The 18,281-nt window shown below is 51.0% G+C and overlaps 1 protein-coding gene across 3 annotated transcripts in view; it reads right to left on the reverse strand.

The window, feature by feature from the left end:
• The window catches only part of LOC105493409 (cut like homeobox 2), a 318,739-nt gene extending 303,404 nt beyond the window's left edge, over window positions 1-15,335 (reverse strand). The window contains exon 1 of one of the 3 annotated variants that reach the window (XM_071071090.1): window positions 15,144-15,335. In XM_071071090.1, coding sequence (XP_070927191.1) covers window positions 15,144-15,206 — 63 coding nt within the window. In that variant the 5' untranslated portion in view covers window positions 15,207-15,335. Of the gene's footprint in view, window positions 1-14,457; window positions 14,545-15,143 lie in introns of those variants that run through there. The other 2 variants (XM_011761016.3, XM_071071093.1) reach the window with 2 other exon arrangements.
• Between the last annotated feature and the right edge of the window lie 2,946 nt (window positions 15,336-18,281).

Raw genomic sequence — 18,281 nt, forward strand, 5'->3', positions numbered from 1 at the left:
GTTGGCTGAGTAGATGGTGGATGGATGCATGCACAGAAGAAGGGATTTTTGTTGGATGTACAAATATGTGGATGGGTGGATGAGAAGGTTGCTGGGTGGCTAAATGGATGAATGGATAGATGAATGGGTGGGTGAAGGGGTGGAGGAATTCATGGATGGATGGAGGAATTCATGGATGGATGGATGGATGGATGGATGGATGGATGGATGGATGGATGGATGGATGAATTCATGGATGGATGGATGGATGAATTCGTGGATGGATGAATTCATGGATGGATGGATGGAAAGATTCATGGATGGATGGATGAGTGAACAGATGGATGGATAGTTAAGATCAGTAAGAAATGGGGAAGCACAGCTGGATAAAGTGTTAGGTGGATATTACAGTGGATGAGAGAGCAGATTTATGAAACAGCAGATAAGACTATGTTGGGTGGGTGGTGGATGAGTGGGTGATGGATGATAAAGAGGTGATCCCCCAACCCCTGCTAGACTTCCAGTCCACAGGTGCTCACAGATTAGACAAAACTAAAGGGTGAAAAAAGTTCTCTTTATTCCATACTCCAGCCCATATCCCCTGCAGTCCCCCAGGTAGACACCCAACCTCTCTTACACCTAACAGCATCCCCATATATGAAGGTCAGCACACGACCCCCTGGGACAGAACACCTGCATGTAGCCTGGGCTGTCTTAGTCACCTCATCTTTTTATGGCCTTTCCTAACAAGTGGCACCTAGACACACATTGGTAGTAAAGCCCACAGAGACCACTGGGCAAAGCGCCCTTCTCAGAACATAACCCAAGCCCCCCATGACCCTCTTTGCACCTGCTCTATGTCCAGGAGAGGAGAAAGCGCCCCTTGCCCACTGCACGCCTGCCGCTAAAAGCCTACAAATCCACACCAGCTGGTCACTCACACAGAAAGCCAGCCACGCCCTTACCAAGGAAGCACAGCTGCCACCTTGCTGGGGGCACCAGGCATGTCCCCATGGCAACCTCTCCACCCTCACAATGCTGTAGAGTGCCAGTCCTCAAAACATTTGTGTGCCCAAAGGCTTCCCACCACGAAGACCCCTTTCTGGGCAGAGATTACAACATCCAGTTCGTCACAGATGCTCTCCTTTGCCTATTTTCCAAACGTCCCCTCCCTCCCTTCAGTGTTTCCTATCAGGTTGAACCCAGTGGGAGCCAAACATAAATTGGATCTCATTTCTCCCGTTTTAGACCCTCAATATCTTCCCACTTCCACGAGAATAGAATCCAAAGGAATCGGGCCACTACCGTGGTCTAAAAGGGCCTGCGTGAGCAGTAACCACTTCCCCCTGTGACTTCTCTCCCTCCTCTCTTCTCCCCTCTCTAGCCTCACTGGCCTCCCTTTGGTTACAGGACGTTCCAAGCTGAGTCCCACCTCAGGGCCTTTGCACAGGCTCCTCCTGGAGCTGTGAGCTCCCCGGCCTGAACTGTGCCTGCACAGCTCCTCTTCATGGATCAGGTCTCAGCCTCCAGTGTGGGCCTCCATCATCACCCTGAATAAACAGGCGGCCCCTCCATGTGATTTCAGCACTCTTTCCTCCATTCTTTCTATTTCTGTCATTACACATTTATTTGTTTAGCTTGCCCTGCCACACCCAGCACCTGGCATTGTGCGGGGCCAATAGCGCGTGCTCAAGAAATACCTGCTATCTGATGGATTCATGTCAGATTCAGAGCAAAGACTCTGGCCGGACTGTCCGCGTCCGAGTCTTGTGTGACCTTGGGCTAGGGAATGAACCTCCCTGGGCCTCAGCAGCCTCAGCTGCAAAATAGGGTGACACCAGAGCCTGCCCCGAGGGAGGCTGGGAGGATTCAATGAAAGAACGAAGGCCAGGGACCATTCTCCAGCCCCAGCCCCAGCCCCAAGTCCTTGCTTCCTGGAGCCGGAGCAATGAGTGTAAGGTCTGCCATGGAAAGAAAGAGCTTATAAGGTAAAAACGCAAACTGTAGTTCAGCCACAGAAAGGAGGGTTGGACTTGACTTTAAAAAAAATTCTAAAAAACTTTTTTAATAAAGGCTACAAGTCTATCTCCTTCCTTCTTTATCAACGACACGATTTATTGACCGGGGAGGCCATATTGACTAAATAAATCTTGATAATGACCACGGCAGCAATCAATACCTGCTTATTACCAGCCCCGGCCGAGAATTCCATCTTGCGGAACGCAGGCCGGACGACAGGGCGCGCCACACGGCTCCAGGACCAGCGGGGCCGGGGATGGATGGCCGGGTGGCGCTCATTCTCCTGGCTGGGAGACACGCTCCCAGCTGGGAGCGGGGAGCTTTCTCTCACCTTCCCCCGACCCATGCTTCTCAGGCTTTGGGGCCCAAATCCATTTCCATGAGTTGACGGTGGCAAAGTATCTTCAAAGGTTTTTAAAAAGAACAGAAAGGGGCCGGGCGCGGCGGCTCACGCCTGCAATCCCAGCACTTTGGGAGGCGGAGGCAGGCAGATCACATGAGGTCAGGAATTCAAGACCAGTCTGGCCAACATGGTGAAACCCGTCTCTACTGAAAATAAAAAATTAGCCAGGCGTGGTGGCGCACGCTTGTAATCCCAGCTACTTGGGAGGCTGAAGCAGGAGAATCGCTTGAACCTGGGAGGCGGAGGTTGCAGTGAGCTGAGATTGCACCACTGCACTCCAGCCTGGGCAACAGAGCCAGACTCTGCCTCAAAAAAAAAAAAAAAAAAAAAAAAAAAGCATACAGAGAAAAATACTGACATAGTGACTGTAGATGGGGGAACCTCAGCAGTGGCATGAGACAGACATCAGTCCTGGGAGGGGCACCTCTGGCCATTAGTGAGGCCACAGCAGGAATATGGGTGGCCAACAGCCCTGGGTCTTGGGTTCAAGTCCAGGCTGGGCTGCTTCCTGGCAATGTAGCCAGGGACTAAGCCTTCTGTGCCTCACTCTGCTCATCTGTAAAATGGGAATGGTCATAGTTTTCCTTTCATAAAGTTGCTGTGGGAATTAAAAATAAGACAATATAAAGGGCTGTGAACACTGTCTGGCATTGCAGTAAGAGTGCAAGCTCCATTTGTTAAAGAAATTCCAGGCCTGCACAGGCCTCTCCGCAAGCTGTCTTCTGACCCACAAAGCCAGGCCCGGCCTTGCTAAGCCCTGCCAGGCGGCATGCAGGGAGGCCTGACCTCCTGTCCCAAGCTTCTCTGCAAAGAGCCAGTGCACCTGGCTGCTGGCTGCTGGCTCCGGGTGGGCCGCGCTGGGAGAAAGACCCAGGTTAGATTCCTGTCCTTACAGGGTATGGTGGGGGTTCCTGCGCCTGGCTGGAGTTCAGGTGAGCTTCTCTCATCTGATACCTGAGCGGCTAATACTACAAATCAATCTCTAGGCTCCACCCAGATTTGGGCACCTCTGAGCTGACCAGTGAGGCCTCAGAGGTGAATGACAAACAACAATGATGGCAATAATAATAAAGGTAATACTAGTTGCTCTTGTTTATTGGGGAATGATGGTGTCCCAAGTGTGTGTTATGGGCTCTCCATCAAATCAAATCTTCTCAATGTCCCTGTGAGGTAGGGGCTGTGTTTCAGTCCCATTTTACAGATGAGGAAGCTGAGGCTTACAAAACCGGGGAGTTGCCAAAAGCCTCCCAGTGAGGAAGTGGCAAGATCGGGGTCTGAAGCAAGATCTGACCACTCCGAGCCCAGCTCCCATCATTGCAGGTGCAGCTCCCAAGGCAACTGAAATTCAACAGGAAATGCCCTTCCATTTTAAGAAAGATAACAATAACAACTGCCAATAAAGATAATAAATAGCAATTAATAATAATCACCATTAGGAAAGGCTCACAACATGCCCAGCCCTAGGCCAAGTGTCTACATGGAACTGTCACTTTCTACTTCTCACGATCCTTGAAGAAAAGTACTTCTACCTCCAAATGATTATGAAGTAGAAGCTTTATGAGGGCAGGACTTGGTCTGTTTTGTTCTTTGCTACACTCTCAACATCTCAGGCAGCTTGGGACACATAGCTGGGGCTGAAAAATGCTCATCAAATGAATAAATGACCTGTCTCAACAAACCAGGGATGCTCCATTCTAGACAGAAAAACTGGGGCCCAGCCACAGAAGGAAAGATGGGTCTCCTGCCTGATTATAAACAAGGGGTCCCTGGGCATGGTGGGAAAGAAAGCCCCTCAACCCTGGGATCACTGCCCAAAGACCCAGGCCACATTCTCATGCCTGCTGGGCTGATCCAGTGGGCCTGGGAATCAGGAGAAGAATGTCACCTGGGTCCGAGGACGTTAACTGGCTGTCTTGTGTCCCAGACGACAGCCATCTCACAGGTTATAGGGATGCTTTCAGCTCTCTGTGGCTAAGGCCACCAAATCATCGCTTATGACCTGCAGCCTGCCAGCAATTAATAAATAGATATATTAATTAGATGGGAGCTGCTTCCCAGGTTGGAAGTGGGGTCACCCTAAGGCGACACTGATGGAGCTAAAGGTAAACCCTCATTTGCCACAGGCCTGAGGCCGGTGCCCAATTCCCAGCAACTTTCAAGAGCCAGTGAGCCAGGGGTCCCCCAAGACTGCCCTTCAAGGTGAAGTCAAGGGGCAACTGCCCCCAACCTCATCCCTCCTGTGGATTCAGCCACCCCATCATTCAAATATTTATTGAGCACTTACTATGTCCCTGCCCTCCCCAGAGAGGGAAGCAGACAGTAAACAAATGAACAAATAAATATTAATCACATCAGGTGAGGTAAAGTGAGGAGAGGGGAGCTGATTTGGAAAGAGAAGTCAAGGAGGACCTCTCTGAGGAGGTGGTATTCAAGTGGAGGACCGAACTAACTGAAGGGAGGTGTCTGGAAATTGTCTCAGAGAGAAGGAACAGTAAGTGCCAAGACCCTGAGGCTGGGACATGCTTGGCTTGTTTGAGGCACAGCAAGGAGGCCACAGGGGCTCGAGTAAAGACGGGGAGAGTGGCGGGGATGGGAGGGGGATAGGATGGGGGGATCCTAAAGCCTGAGGGCAAGTAAGGACAGATAACCAGGAAAGAGACAGTGCTGGGAGTGACGGCTCCCCGGCGCCCCCCAAGACATGACAGCAACCTCAATGGAGAGTCTCCTACACCCTGAGAGCCTCATGCAGATGTCCCAATCCCATTTCTTCTTTCCTGTGGGACAAGAAACAGACTTGAAGGCACGGTTATATGGCAAAGAGATGTGTAAGGGTCAACGTCTGCACCTGCTGGAAGGAGCCAGTATGAAGAAGAGAGAGGACGGAAGGACGGGAGGAAGGTTGTTTGGTTGATGGAAGCTCCTAGACTGCCATGGAGTTAGCAGGGGGTCCCATGTGTCCCAGGTACGAGTCTGCAACAGAATTTCTGCTGCACTCTGCCCCTGGCTGGGCCAGCTATGGGATGGATTTCCAGTGCAGCATGGGGGCCAATCACACTCCCTGAAGTTGAAGATGGGCATGATGCATTCTCATGGAATGCCCTTTCTCCTACTACCATTGCTATCTCGCGAGTATGCACCGGGCAACTAGGATTTAAATCCCAGCTCTTCTCCTTTCTTCCTACATATGTGTCTTTGGGCAAGTTATTTCCCCTTTCAGAGCCATGGTCTTCTCATCTGGAAGATGGGTGTAGCAATGGTACCTCCTGGAGTGCTGGGATTACAGGCGTGAGCCACCGAGCCTGGCTAATTTTTGTATTTTTAGTAGGGACAGGGTTTCACCATGTTGGCCAGGCTGGTCTCAGATGCCTGACCTCAAATGATCTGCCCGCCTCATTCTCCCAAAGTGCTGGGATTACAGGCATGAGCCACCGCACCCGGTCATGCAGTGTCATGTTATATCCTCCATCCCTACTCCTCATTGGCAGGTGGCAAAAGTGAGGATGGGGCGGGCCCAATAGCCTGCTCAGAATCTTCCCTTGGCCATACTGCTTCCTTCAGTTCCTTGGAGGCACAATTCTTCCACCCTCCTCGGGGTCTCCGCAAATGCTATTCCCTCTTCTGAGATGCTTTTCCCTAACCTTGTCCTTGAGATCTCAACGGAAGGGTCATTTCTTCCAGGAAGCATCCCCTGAGGTCCAGACCCAGGCAATTCCTTTGCCATATGCTATCTTGGAATCTATTCCCCTTGCCCATCCGGGAAATGACATGTGCATCCACTCATCCCGTGGCCTGTGGGGCTCTGAGAGAGCTGGCACCTTGCCTTCCTTGCTTGCTATATCATCTTTAATACGTAATTATTAGTTATTGTATTTGTGTTTTTATATATAATTATTAATTATACCATAAGTGGTGAATGTACAGTTCTGGAGTGAAGGATAATTGCAATTATTATTCATTTTAACATTATATCATGTTTCAATGTGCTGGGCATGGATCTCAGCGCTTCGTATGCATTAACTCACTTAATCCTCAAAACAGGCTGGGCACAGTGGCTCACACCTGTAGTCCCAGCACTTTGAGAGGTTGAGGTGGGAGAACACTTGAGCTCAGGAGTTCAAGACTAGCCTGGGTAGCATGGTGAGACCTCCATGTCTACATTTAAAAAAAAAAGCCAGGTGTGGTGGTGGTGCACCTATAATCCCAGCTACTTGGGAGGCTGAGATGGGAGGATCACTCGAGCCTAGGAGGTTGAGGCTGTAGTGAGCCCTGATGGCACCACGGCACTCCAGCCTGGGTGACAGAGTGAGACCCTGTCTCAAAAAAATAATAATAAATGTCATCACAACAATTCTTAAGGAGGTGACTACTACTATTATCCCCATTTTATATATGAGAAAAGTGAGGCTCAGAAAGGTTAAGTGACTCACCCAAGGTCACACAGCTGGTAAGTGGCAGAGCTGGGATTTGAACCCTGGCCTCCTGGCTCCAGAGTCCAGGTAGTCTTTGGAGGTGGAGGGTGTAGGGCTTGATTCTGCACACCACATCCCCTGGGACACCCGCACCCACAGACACTCGTAGCGGATGACAGACACTCGCAGGCGTCTGTAGCAGCAAGGTCTAGGAGTGACGGCCTCACTCAGGGAAATCTGCCCTGGGCTGGCGGCCCCTGTGACCCCTGTGGTCTCTGGATCCGCAGCACCCACGGTCCACACCGGCGGCTGGGCAAGTCAATGGACCATAATGGTTCCTGGGGAGCCATTTACCCCATCCAGCTTGAGCGACGGGCGGCTCACAGAGTCTTAAGCACCGCTGGGCCCCCCGGCGTCTCTGGGCAAACGACCAGCTCAGGCCAAAGAGGCCAAAGGATTGATTGATTTCTTTCTTTCTTTCTTTTTAATGACAAATGCATATACTGCAACTGCTGTTTCACTGGGCTGAACTGAAGACTGGCAGAGGCTGGGGTGTGCTCGGGAGGGGTTTCAGGGGACAGCCACAGGCCCATTTTTGGGGGTGTGGGCTCCTGGGAAGAAGCAGAGACAGCAGGCTCTGAACGCTACTAACCAGGTATCTTCATGGGTTAGTCAGGAGCCTTTCATTTGTTCTGGAAATGCAGCCTCTTCTGGAACTAGGCACTGGGAAGGTGCAACCTGTGGCCTTGAGCTACAGAGAAGACGCTCCCCAGGACCCTGACAGCTAGCCTGACCCACTGAGGACCCCTGGCACAGGGCCCTGGCACTGACTGTTCCCTCTGCCTGGAATGTCCCTCCCAGGTCTCCACTCCCTTCTCCATTGGACCTGCCCAGTGTGGCCAGAGATCCTGATTTTCAGGGGACACTAGTCACCTGGATTTCTTAGGTAAATCTCCTGCGTTCTAAATGCTGACAACTTACACAAAAGTGTTTTTAAATATCACACTAATCTAGACAGACACATCCATGGGCCAGACATAGCTCCCAATCTGCAATTTCTGTAGTCAGAGCTCCCAAAATATAAGATACTACATATAATATTAGTACAATACTAATATAGTAAACCCCCAATGGAGTAAGAGAGAAGAGAAAACTTGCCCAGAAATCTCTAAAACAGCCTGCAAGGCCAGCAAGTTCCAGCCACTGCTGTTTATTTGGTTTTCTCCTCTCATACTCTAAAAATACCAATGACAATACGAAGTCACTCAGACTCACAGGGCAGCAACTGTGTGCCCACACTGTGCTAAACCCTTTCATGTTCAAAGTGGTTTAATCTTCCTGAACAACCTAGAAGGTGGAGACTATTATTAGTCCCATTTAAAGACAAATAAAGTAAGGCTTGGCGAGGTTAAGTGACTCATCCAAGGTCACACAGCTGGTAGGTAATGGAGTCAGGATTTGAAGCCAGGCAGGGGCCTCTTACCACCCTGACTCTTCATGCTTCTCTCTGGAGGGAAAGGGTCAAGAACAAGTTTTGGGAACTGAGTTTGATCCACTTTAATACTCTTAACTGGAAAGTTAAAACTTCAGCCATGCCACAGCCTATATATGACAGCCATGACATAGAACAGTAGACCCAGGGCAGGCAAACTACAGCTCTCAGGCCAAATCCGGCCCCCTGCCTGTTTGTATAAATAAAGTTTTATTGGAACACAGCCACGTCCATTCATTCTTATTGTCTACGGCTGTTTCATGCTAGTGGCAGAGTGGAGGCTTATGGCCCACGAAGCCCAGTGTATTATTATCCAACTCTACAGAAAAAGGTTGGCCCCATCTGATGGTAAACCTAGCATGTGTAGAGAGAGACCATACCCTGAGAGGGTTCTATGGTCAAAACCCTCTGGGGTGTCCTTAGCAATATGGGAGCACATCTGCATATTACAGTGGGGAACCAGTGGTGGAAGCTTCTTTAGTTTTCTTTAGGCTGAGTGGTCACGACATTTGGGCTCAGAATGAAAGAGATGAAGGAGACAACCACAGGGAGATGGGAGGAAAAGGGTCTTAGGCAGAAGAAAGCATACATGCTAAGGCCCTGAGGTGGGAATGTGCTCGATGTGTTTGTGAGACAAAGAGAAGGCCGCTGTGGGACAGTGGTTGGAGAGGGAGCCAGAGAGATCGAGAGAATGGGGCAGATCCTGGGGGATCTGTCAGGGGAAAAGAATTTGAATTTAATCTAAACATGATAGGAGTATATTTTTTTCTTTTTCTTTTTTAAACAGGATCTTGCTCAGTTGCTCAGACTGGAGTGCACTGGTATGATCATAGCTCAGTGCAGCCTCCACCTCCTGGGCTCAAGCAATTCTCCCACCTCAGCCTCCTGAGTATCTGGGACTGCAGGCAGGTGCCACCATGTCCAGCTAATTTTTTTATTTTTTGTAGAGAAGGGGTATCACTATGTTGCCCAGGCTGGTCTCAAACTCCTGGCCTCAAGCAATCCTCCCGCCTCAGCCCCCCAAAGTGCTGGGATTATAGGCATAAGCCACCTCGCCTGGGCCATAATGGGAATATAAAGTCTACATCCTCCAAAACACTACAAGTCATTTTGGTGAAGGGCTCATTGAGGCTTAGAAACCAAGTAACTCCATCCTAGACATAATTTTTTGTTTCAAAAATATTGCTTAAAAGGTCAATAGCCCCACCACCACGACCACGATGGAGAAAGAAGGGGAGAGGCCCAAGGTCATCACGCTTGTAATCCCAGCACTTTGAGAGGCCGAGGCTGGCGGATCATTTGAGGTCAGGAGTTCAAGACCAGCCTGGTCAACACTGCAAAACCCTGTCTCTACTAAAAACACAAAAATCAGCCAGGCATGGTGGCGTCAGCCCATAGTTCCAACTACTTGGGAATCACGTGAACCCGGGAGGCGGAGGTTGCAGTTAGCCAAGATTGCGCCGCTGCACTCCAACCTGGGTGGCAGAGCCAGACTCCATCTTGAAAAAACAAAAAAGAAGAAGACAACGCATTTAATTGACCCACAAAGGTGACAGCATCCTTCACCTTTACAATAACTCGTACAGCAAAGGTGGGCACAGCCAGCCGACTTCATGGGCTAAGAAGCAGGAGACTTGTGATGTGGGATGGTTCACCCAGGAGCGCTAGAGACCACAGAATACAGGTCTTGGGGTCCTTCCCCCCTGCCAACCTCTACCATCCCTGACACCCTCCAGTATATGACAACATCATAAATAACAAGCACCTCCAGAGGAAAAATATCAAACAGAAGATGGGACCCTGAATCCCAAGGCCAGGAACAAAGGCAGGTCACCACCTGAGTCCCCTTCCAATGCTTCACCTCTGCCAGGCCTGGCCTTTGAATTAGATAGCCAGGAAGCCGCCGGAAATTCAGCCCTTTCAGAAGTAGCACAGAAAACCACAATTTCTGGGCAGCCCTGTCTACCATCATCCAGGACCATATATTTAGCACCAGCCAAGGTGCTCACGTTTGAAATCCCATCTGCCGGAAGAAAGGTTACCACGACAGAATGTCAAGTTCGAAGATAGAATCCTCTTTTTAACAGGAGAGTTTAAAAAAAAAAAAAAAGGAGAAGAAAAGAGAAAGAAAAACCACCACCAGCATCAGAAAAGCTGTTCCCTCTGGTCAAAATAGCACCGTGCTCATCTGAAATAACCCACCGAGACACTTATTTGCTTCTTTTAGCTGGTCCGTGGTTTCTCCATTTTCTACAGTGAATTCAAGTATTAATAAAAGAAATTTCAAGACCCCCAACAGCAAAACCAGTGAGGGATGAGATGTTGCTTGTTTTTTCTTCTTGCATTCAAAGAGAGAGCCTGTCTTTGAGAAGCAATCTCTGTCAAGTTGAGAAACTACAATTTTGGGATACCCAGAAAAGGCTGCTGGGTTCTTTAAATAAATTCTCAACACCTGTTTCTAGCTCTTTCTGCAGAAAAGGGCCACAGGGTGTGGGTTCTACGGACTTGGAGAGGCAGAGAGAATGGGGTCACCCACTGGCTGGAGTTATAAGAGAGTCCAAGGGTTTGTCTTATTCTCAGAGCAGTCCTCACCTAATGCCAACCCCTCTCAGGGGGCTGAGCCATGCCAAGCTCTGCGGGCTCACGCTCCCCACCTTGGCTGCAATTGGACCTCGGCAGTAATTCTATTATGGTGAAGTTTCCAAAGTTAGGATTCCGCCAACAGGGCTGATAGCTTATTTACTGCTGTCATCTATAGAAAGAGGAATTTTGACACATTGTTAAATGATAGCACATTTAGATAAGTCAAGCTGTCAGAGGCTCTAATGGATGTCTAAACTCTCTGTGGCTGATATGTAAAATTTATGCACTTCAGAATATCATAAGGTTATAATATTTTAATCACATCCCTGCTCTTTTCTAAACTTTGAGCAGGGGAAAATATTCCATCAAGCACCATCTTGCTCTCCTGCGCCAGGAGACTGAGTGTTCCCGGAAGTTTCTCCAAACTCCTTGGAAAAGTCCGGCCTCTCTTTGCTTATACTGTTCATCTGCCTCCCAACTGCTGACATCCGAAGCAGAATTTGCCCCTTCCTCCCAAATTAGTACTATGTAATCCTATCGGCCAAGCTCCTTTCTCCCCAGAAACACAGATGAGCATTTGGTCTGGGGACCCTCATTTGGACTGGGTGGCCCCCAGCTCATTGTTAGCTCAATTAACTCTCTTTGGAGTCAGGGAAGACAGCATGGGAGACTGGACCCAGAGCATCGTAAAAAAAGTAGAAAGTTAAGCAGAAAAAGAAAATCATAAAGGTATGAATCCGGTTATGACGATTATACACAGAAAAGCCATAAAAAAATACTGCATTAGTAATGTTCACCATAAAGCAATCTTATAACCAAATGAAATATGCCTAGCATTATCTTTGGATGGAATTTTATTTCTTCTCGTTTCCTGAGCTGCTAGCAGCAAAGGCAAAAAAGAAGCAAAGATGGGGGGAGGTAGTTTCAGGAGTGGCGGAGTAGGGTGGCATATCTCAGATCACCTTTACCATCGGCCCAAAGTCATTAAGGTTGTTGACTGACTTCCAGGCTAGGAAAACAGCCCTGCTATGTACACAGACGGTGCTGGAAGGAATAATAACTGGAACGCTTCCATTTTTGAAAAATATACATTTCCGGAGAGCTGGATGCCAGGCTGGTACAAGGTCACCTTTCTTGCCAGGATCAGTACGGCGTCAGCGACGTGGTATGGCCTGGGGACACGGGGCGGCCTATGCTGCCTAGGCCACTTTAATGCTCAGCAACCACGCTGCGAGAAACCATTCAACCTGAACAGCCAGGAGTGAAAGCCACGCACCTCCTCACCATCACAGGCAGCTCAGCCTCAGGATGCGGGACCAGGGCTCTCTGGCTGCCCAGGCCTGGGCCTGGGGACCTGCCTCTCCTACCTGGATCTCAGAACAAGCCGGCAGAAGTTCTCCTTTCTGTCTATCTCCCTTATAAGAGGAAAGCAGGGGAGGGGGAAAAATGAAAATAAAAATGTGTCGTAGGAGTCACTGGCATTATGTACAAGAGAGGATCCCAGGCCAAAGTGCTTAGGCTCCTAATCCACTTCCAACAAAAATGCCATCAGTGAGGATATGGGGTGGGGTGGGGGTGGGGGGCTGCGGCCTGTTGGCCAGGGGACCAACTGAAGATTTCAGGCTGGGGGTGGTGAACACAGCAGATGGAGGGCCAAAATGTTTGCACGCGCGGCCACGGCTGCCACGTTTATTTCTCTGCTTTCTAGAAGTGTGCTGCCTTGCAAACTCCCACAGGGATACCCCCTCCACTTAATATCGATGTAAATGAGTTTACCCCCCTTCCCTAAGAGCCTTCTCCGGTGTGCCAGACACACCAGCCATTGTCTTAACGAACAACCCCCCCCTTCACACATTCACCCTGTAGGCTGGGAGGTCTAGGTCCTATCTCCCCATCACCTGAACAAACCCCTCCACCACCCCTTACCTTCATCCTTTCCAGTTCAAATTTGCTTTCCATCTATGCATCTTCTAAAACGCTAACAAAGGGTTCCCAGATCAATGGGCGTCCAGCTGGAATCAAGATTTGGGTGACCTCAACCGTTCTACAAAAGACCCCTTGGGTAGAAGATTGAAGAGAGTGAGGTTCCAACCTCCCCAGCTCAGACATTAGCCCCCCGGGAGCCGCACCCACCCCTCAGCACCCAGCCCCTGCCTCTCCCCGGGCTGCAGCCCGAGCTCCACGGATTGAAAACGAGTTATCTAATGAAAATTGTGTTAACTGACATTCCGGCCGACAGGGAGCAAATACCAGCGCTGTAAATCTCGCCGCGGAAATTTTCTCCAGCCCAGAATAACAATAGGACCCTGCAAAGGGCTTTCGCCAGCCCTTCTGGTTCCTCTCCTCTTGTGTGCCACGTTCTTGTCATTCCTTATGTTACAGAACATCAATCATAAATAAAGACGCTGTCCCCCAGCCGTGCCCGGGTCTCATTTACAAACATTAGCAGGGAATACGATTACCATTGGCCTTCGTGCCAAGCCCAATGTGGCTGCCCAATTCTCTCTCTCTCTCTCTCTCTCTCTCTCTCTCTCTCTCTCTGCCTCCACAACCCCCACTCTTCCAGAAAGGCCACTTTAGCATCATTTAAGCCGGCAGGCACAGCTCGCAGTCCTGCCCGTCTCAGTTGGCCACCAAACTGTAGCCCCAACTCGAGTGCAGACCCGGAATTGCAAGGCACTCGGCAGTTATTAACTGCATGCCTCAGTGCCCTGATTTTCTCCCCAGCTCAATGGCTTTGGGGGAGGGGGAGAGCGAGGAGCGGGGCGTTTGGAAGGACGGGGACTGGGAAGCGGGGAGAAGCGGCGGGTGCTAGAACCACTTATCAGAAGAAACTTAACGAGATTTGCCGGCGGATTAAAAAAAAAAAAAAAAAAGTGGGTCCCTTTTTATCTCCAGACTGATGATCTCGCGTCTTCCGCGAATGTCACGGTCAAGGCAGGATGCTCTAACCGCCCCGTTATCCGCACCATTTTCCCGCCCCTGATCCCCGCCGCACCCCCCGAGACTTTGCGAGACTCCAAGGCTGGGGGACCTTGCCAGGCGCGTCCGGGGCACCCCGGGATAGAACAGAGGCCGGAGCTGCGCCTCCACGGTGCGTTCTCTGAGATTCCGCCTCCCAACCCCGGCTCCTAGCGGGTCTGCAGAGAATACCTCCAAATCTGGGGGAGGCACACAGACTCCCACAAAGGGAGGATGGGGAGCAAGTGATGGGGTTTGGAAGAGTCGCCCTAGGGAAGGAGAGAGAAAGAGCAGAGAAGAGATGAGAGAAACAGAAGAGACGGGAGAGACGGGAGAAAGGAGAGACGGGAGGAAGAAGAGACGGGAGAGAGGACAGAAGGGGAGCGGCGGGGAGAAACGCAGGAGGCAGAACAAGCGAGAAAATCTCTCATTTAAAAGTTCCCATGGGCCCGAGGGCTGGGAGTCACCTGCTCTGCGCTGCTCCCGGCTCTCCACCGCCCTGGAGGCAGGAGCGCAAACTTGCGCGCGCCCGGGCCCATCTCCACCGCCCGTCTGCATCTAGACTTGGGAATGGGGTGGAAGGGGGGTAAAGGCAAGAAGCAAAGACGAACCCCAAGACCCCGGCCCGAGGAGAAGAGGTCTGCCGGCGCGGGCGGCCAGTCCGGCGGCGGTGGCTCTGGCGGCGGCGGCGGCCCCCGGGTGGTGGCGCGTCCGGGCTGCGCAGCCAGGCGGGCGGCGGCGGCTGAGGTGCCGGCGGGCGGCGGGGCGCGGAGCCGCCTCCTCGCCAACCCCGGCTCCCTCCTCCTTTCCTCCTCCTCTCTCCTCCTCCTCCTCCCTGCCCGCCAGCTCCCTCCCTCCCTCGCCGGAGCCCCAGCCGGGTGCGGACAGGCAAGCGGCGCGCTCCGCGGCCTCCCCGGGCGCCGCGAAGTTGGGAGGCGCGCAAAGTGCGGCTCAGGGGAACCGCCGGGGAGTCCCGCCAGCAGCCCCCTGCCCGGGGTCGCAACCCCTGCCTTCCCCGCGCCTCGCCCGGCCGCTCGGCCGCTCCGCCGACCGAGGGCTCACTAGCGCTTCTCCATGGTCGCGGCAGCTAATCGATGACTGAACCGAACAAAGAGCAGCGGCGAGATCAATTCCTAATACCTATCGATGGGCAGCGGGCGGCCGAGCCCCGGCGAGCCCCGGCAGCCGCCGCCCGCCGCCCCGGGGCGCCCGCCCGCCCGCCCGGGGACCTCCCCAATGCGCCCAGGGCGCGCCCGGGGCTCCCCACGGCCGCGCGGCCGGCGCTGCCCGCACTAACCTGGAGTCGCCGTAGATCAAATCGCTTCCAATATTGAAACATCGATCCCACATTGGCGGCCATCTTGGGGGCTATCGAGACGCGCACACACAAGAGTTTGGCTTTTCTCAATGGCTGCACTCAATATCCGGGCTGGACTCCCCCCAGCCCCGGGGCCGCCGCCGGCCGCCCGGGCCCTGAGCGCCGCGGCCCCGGGCCCCTCGTGCGCCCTCCGGCCTCCTGCCACCCGCTGCCCCTCGCCGCCGCCGCGCCGCCGCCGCCGCCGCCGCCAACGGGCCCGGGAGCCGTGCGCCCCCCCGACCCCCGGAGGGCGCGGGCGGAGCGCGCCGGGCGGGGAGCTCGGCGCCCGCCCGGGGGAGGCAGCCGGGGATGGGGTGGGAGGGGAGGGGTGGGGGGGAGGCAGCCTCTCGGAGAGGCGCCGGCGCCGCCGCTGCCCTGCCTGCCGCCGGCTCCCGGGCCCGCGGAGCGCTCGCTGCATCTCCCCCCCAAGTCCGGGGTCGGTGTGCCGCGCGATTGCACTTGACTTTGGCTTTTTGCAAACTTATCAATACTGACGTAACGTGCTGATCAATGCAAAGGGAAGTTTGGGAGGGGGCGCTGTGGGAGGCGGGCGCGCGGAGCGCCTGCCCCCGCTTGCACCTGTCTACCCCCCGCTCCCGGCATTGCACACTTAAAAAAAAGTTAATAGTTGCAATGCATTTTTTTTTCTTTTGCAATCGGAGCACACACAACACGTGCCTCGGGCTGCCGCCGCTCCTCCGCCAGATATGCTTGGGATCCGAGGGTCGCAGCCAGCACTTGGGGCTTCGTAGACGCGCCGGCCGGCGGGAGGGTGGGAGCCGCCCGGGGGCGCCACTGAGTCGTGGGAAATGTCACCACCACCGCCCACAGTTTCCGCGCCATTATATTATCAGTATTGGCGGGGAGGGGGACTTCGTCTGAGTAGTAGCTCAGGGTTCTTTATGGGCGGGGGCCGAGGGCGGGGCCTCAGGTCCTTTGCAATAGGGATTTATGTTATTGTTATTATTCGGGGGGTCTTTAACCCAATTGTAGGGACTCCCCCACAACTTTGCAAGGTGAAACCCTTTTACTGTGATGACTATTATTGGAGGTTTATTATTTGGTTCTGAACCAAACCTCGGGAGGGCCCTTTCCCCCAGTGGGCTTGTTTTATTGTTATGAGTGTTGAGGGTGCCCTACCCCTGCTGTAGGGGCTCCGGATCCTTAACAACCTCGGAGGTTTCTGCTGTTGTTATCATCGTTATTATCGGGGCTCCGTTCTTTGCAACATGACATTCCTTTATTGTGATTGTCTTTGGGGAGAGGGTCTTTAGCATGGCTAGAGGGAGGTTCCGGTCCTTTGCAATTCTTCGGACTCCGGACAACCGGGGTGACTGGATTTCTTGTTTTACATTTTTTTCTTTTCTTTTTTTTTCTTGCCTCTGTGCAAGCTCGAGGTCCTCTGTTTCCTCCCGAAATCTCACCTCCAGGGGAACTCATACTCCCAGCCCCCTCCATCACCAACCCCCTTACCTATCCCTGCCATCACCCCAAAAGTTGAGGTCACCCTTCCTCTCTGGCTTATTCCCCTGACACATAGCACCGCAGCCTCTTCCCCACTCTAAAAAAGAGGGCATGTTTTTCCTTTTTCTGTGATGAAAAGATTTGCTTTTATGGACAGCAAATGGAAATTATATTCTTTTTATAACCCAGCTTGGACTTCTGACATCACTCTTGGTCTGGGACAATAGATCAATACAGTGGGTTATAAAAAAGATAAAGTTTAGAAGAGTTGTAAAGAAGAGAGAATCATGATGGATATTTTTGATGATTTTCCAATATTTGTGTCTCAGAGCACGTGCTTTACGGCAATTAAAGTTTTTAATGTAATGTAAATAATTGTTTCATAAATGCTTCGGAAGAAGGTGTGATCTTTCTGAGCAATCATTTGAGCTGTTTAAAAAATGAAATGTGATTTAAACAAGGATACAGTATTTGTTTCCATCCCCATACATTTTCCATGAGGTCTGGGTAAATATATTAATGCAGGAGTTGAAAGACGCGTAAGACCAAAAGTACTGCATTCACCGAGATGTAATGAATTAGGCCTAGTTAGCAATTCCGAGTGGCCTGTTTCCCTGCCAGATTAAATTGCACGTGATGTGTGGTTTATCTCAGCTCTCGATAACTTCAGGTTTAAATTACAGCTCTCATTCTGCAAAATGAATTTAGGGAAATTTCATAACTATCACATTACAATTTTTTAAATGGCTACATTTTTCTCCTGAGCATCTGTAAAGCTTGTGGCTTCCTTGTCTTTGGGTCTGTTTTTTAAAGTCCTGTAATAAAAAATCTAGAGTGAGTGTGAATCCCTTCCAAGCAATGTTTAGCAAGCCAAGGGGCTGATGAAAAAAAAATTATTTTAAACTTATGTCTGATTTTGCAGTAACAGGACACATTGACATCGTGTACCTCCTGATATGTTGTGCTTGAAGGACACATCACTTCTGTGGTATTCCTGCCAAAGGGGTATAATCTAAAGCTAATTGTGAAGAAACATCAGACAAACCCAAATGGAGGGGAAAATTCTACAAAATAAACAGCCTGTTCGCTTCAAAAACATCAGTGGCACATGAAACACACAGAATAATGGAGGAACTATTTCCAATTAAAGGAAACTAAAGAGACTTGACACGTGATTATAACATATGATCCTGGATTTTTTTATACTGTAAAGTGGATTAATTAGAACCAATGGCAAATTTAAAATAAAGTCAATAGATCAGATAATAGTGTATCGATGTTAATTTCCTGATTTTGACCATTATACACTGGCTATGTAACAAAATACTCTTGTGTTAGAGAACACACGGAAGTATTTAGGGATAAAGGGACAGACATCATGTCGCCAACTCTCAAGCAGTGCAGATAAAAATAATATGTATCTATTTATTCATCTATATCTGTCTACCTAGAGGCAGTGATAAAACAATGTTGCAAAATGTTAACATTTGAAGATTCTAGGTGACTAGTACACAGAAATTCCTTCTACTTTCCTGGCAAGATTTCTAGGAATCTGAAAGTATGTTAAAAGAAAAAAATAGATAAATCTAGGTCTGACTTCATTTAACCTGTTAG

This window comes from Macaca nemestrina, chromosome 10, assembly GCF_043159975.1.
Source record: "Macaca nemestrina isolate mMacNem1 chromosome 10, mMacNem.hap1, whole genome shotgun sequence".
Taxonomy (NCBI): domain Eukaryota; kingdom Metazoa; phylum Chordata; class Mammalia; order Primates; family Cercopithecidae; genus Macaca; species Macaca nemestrina.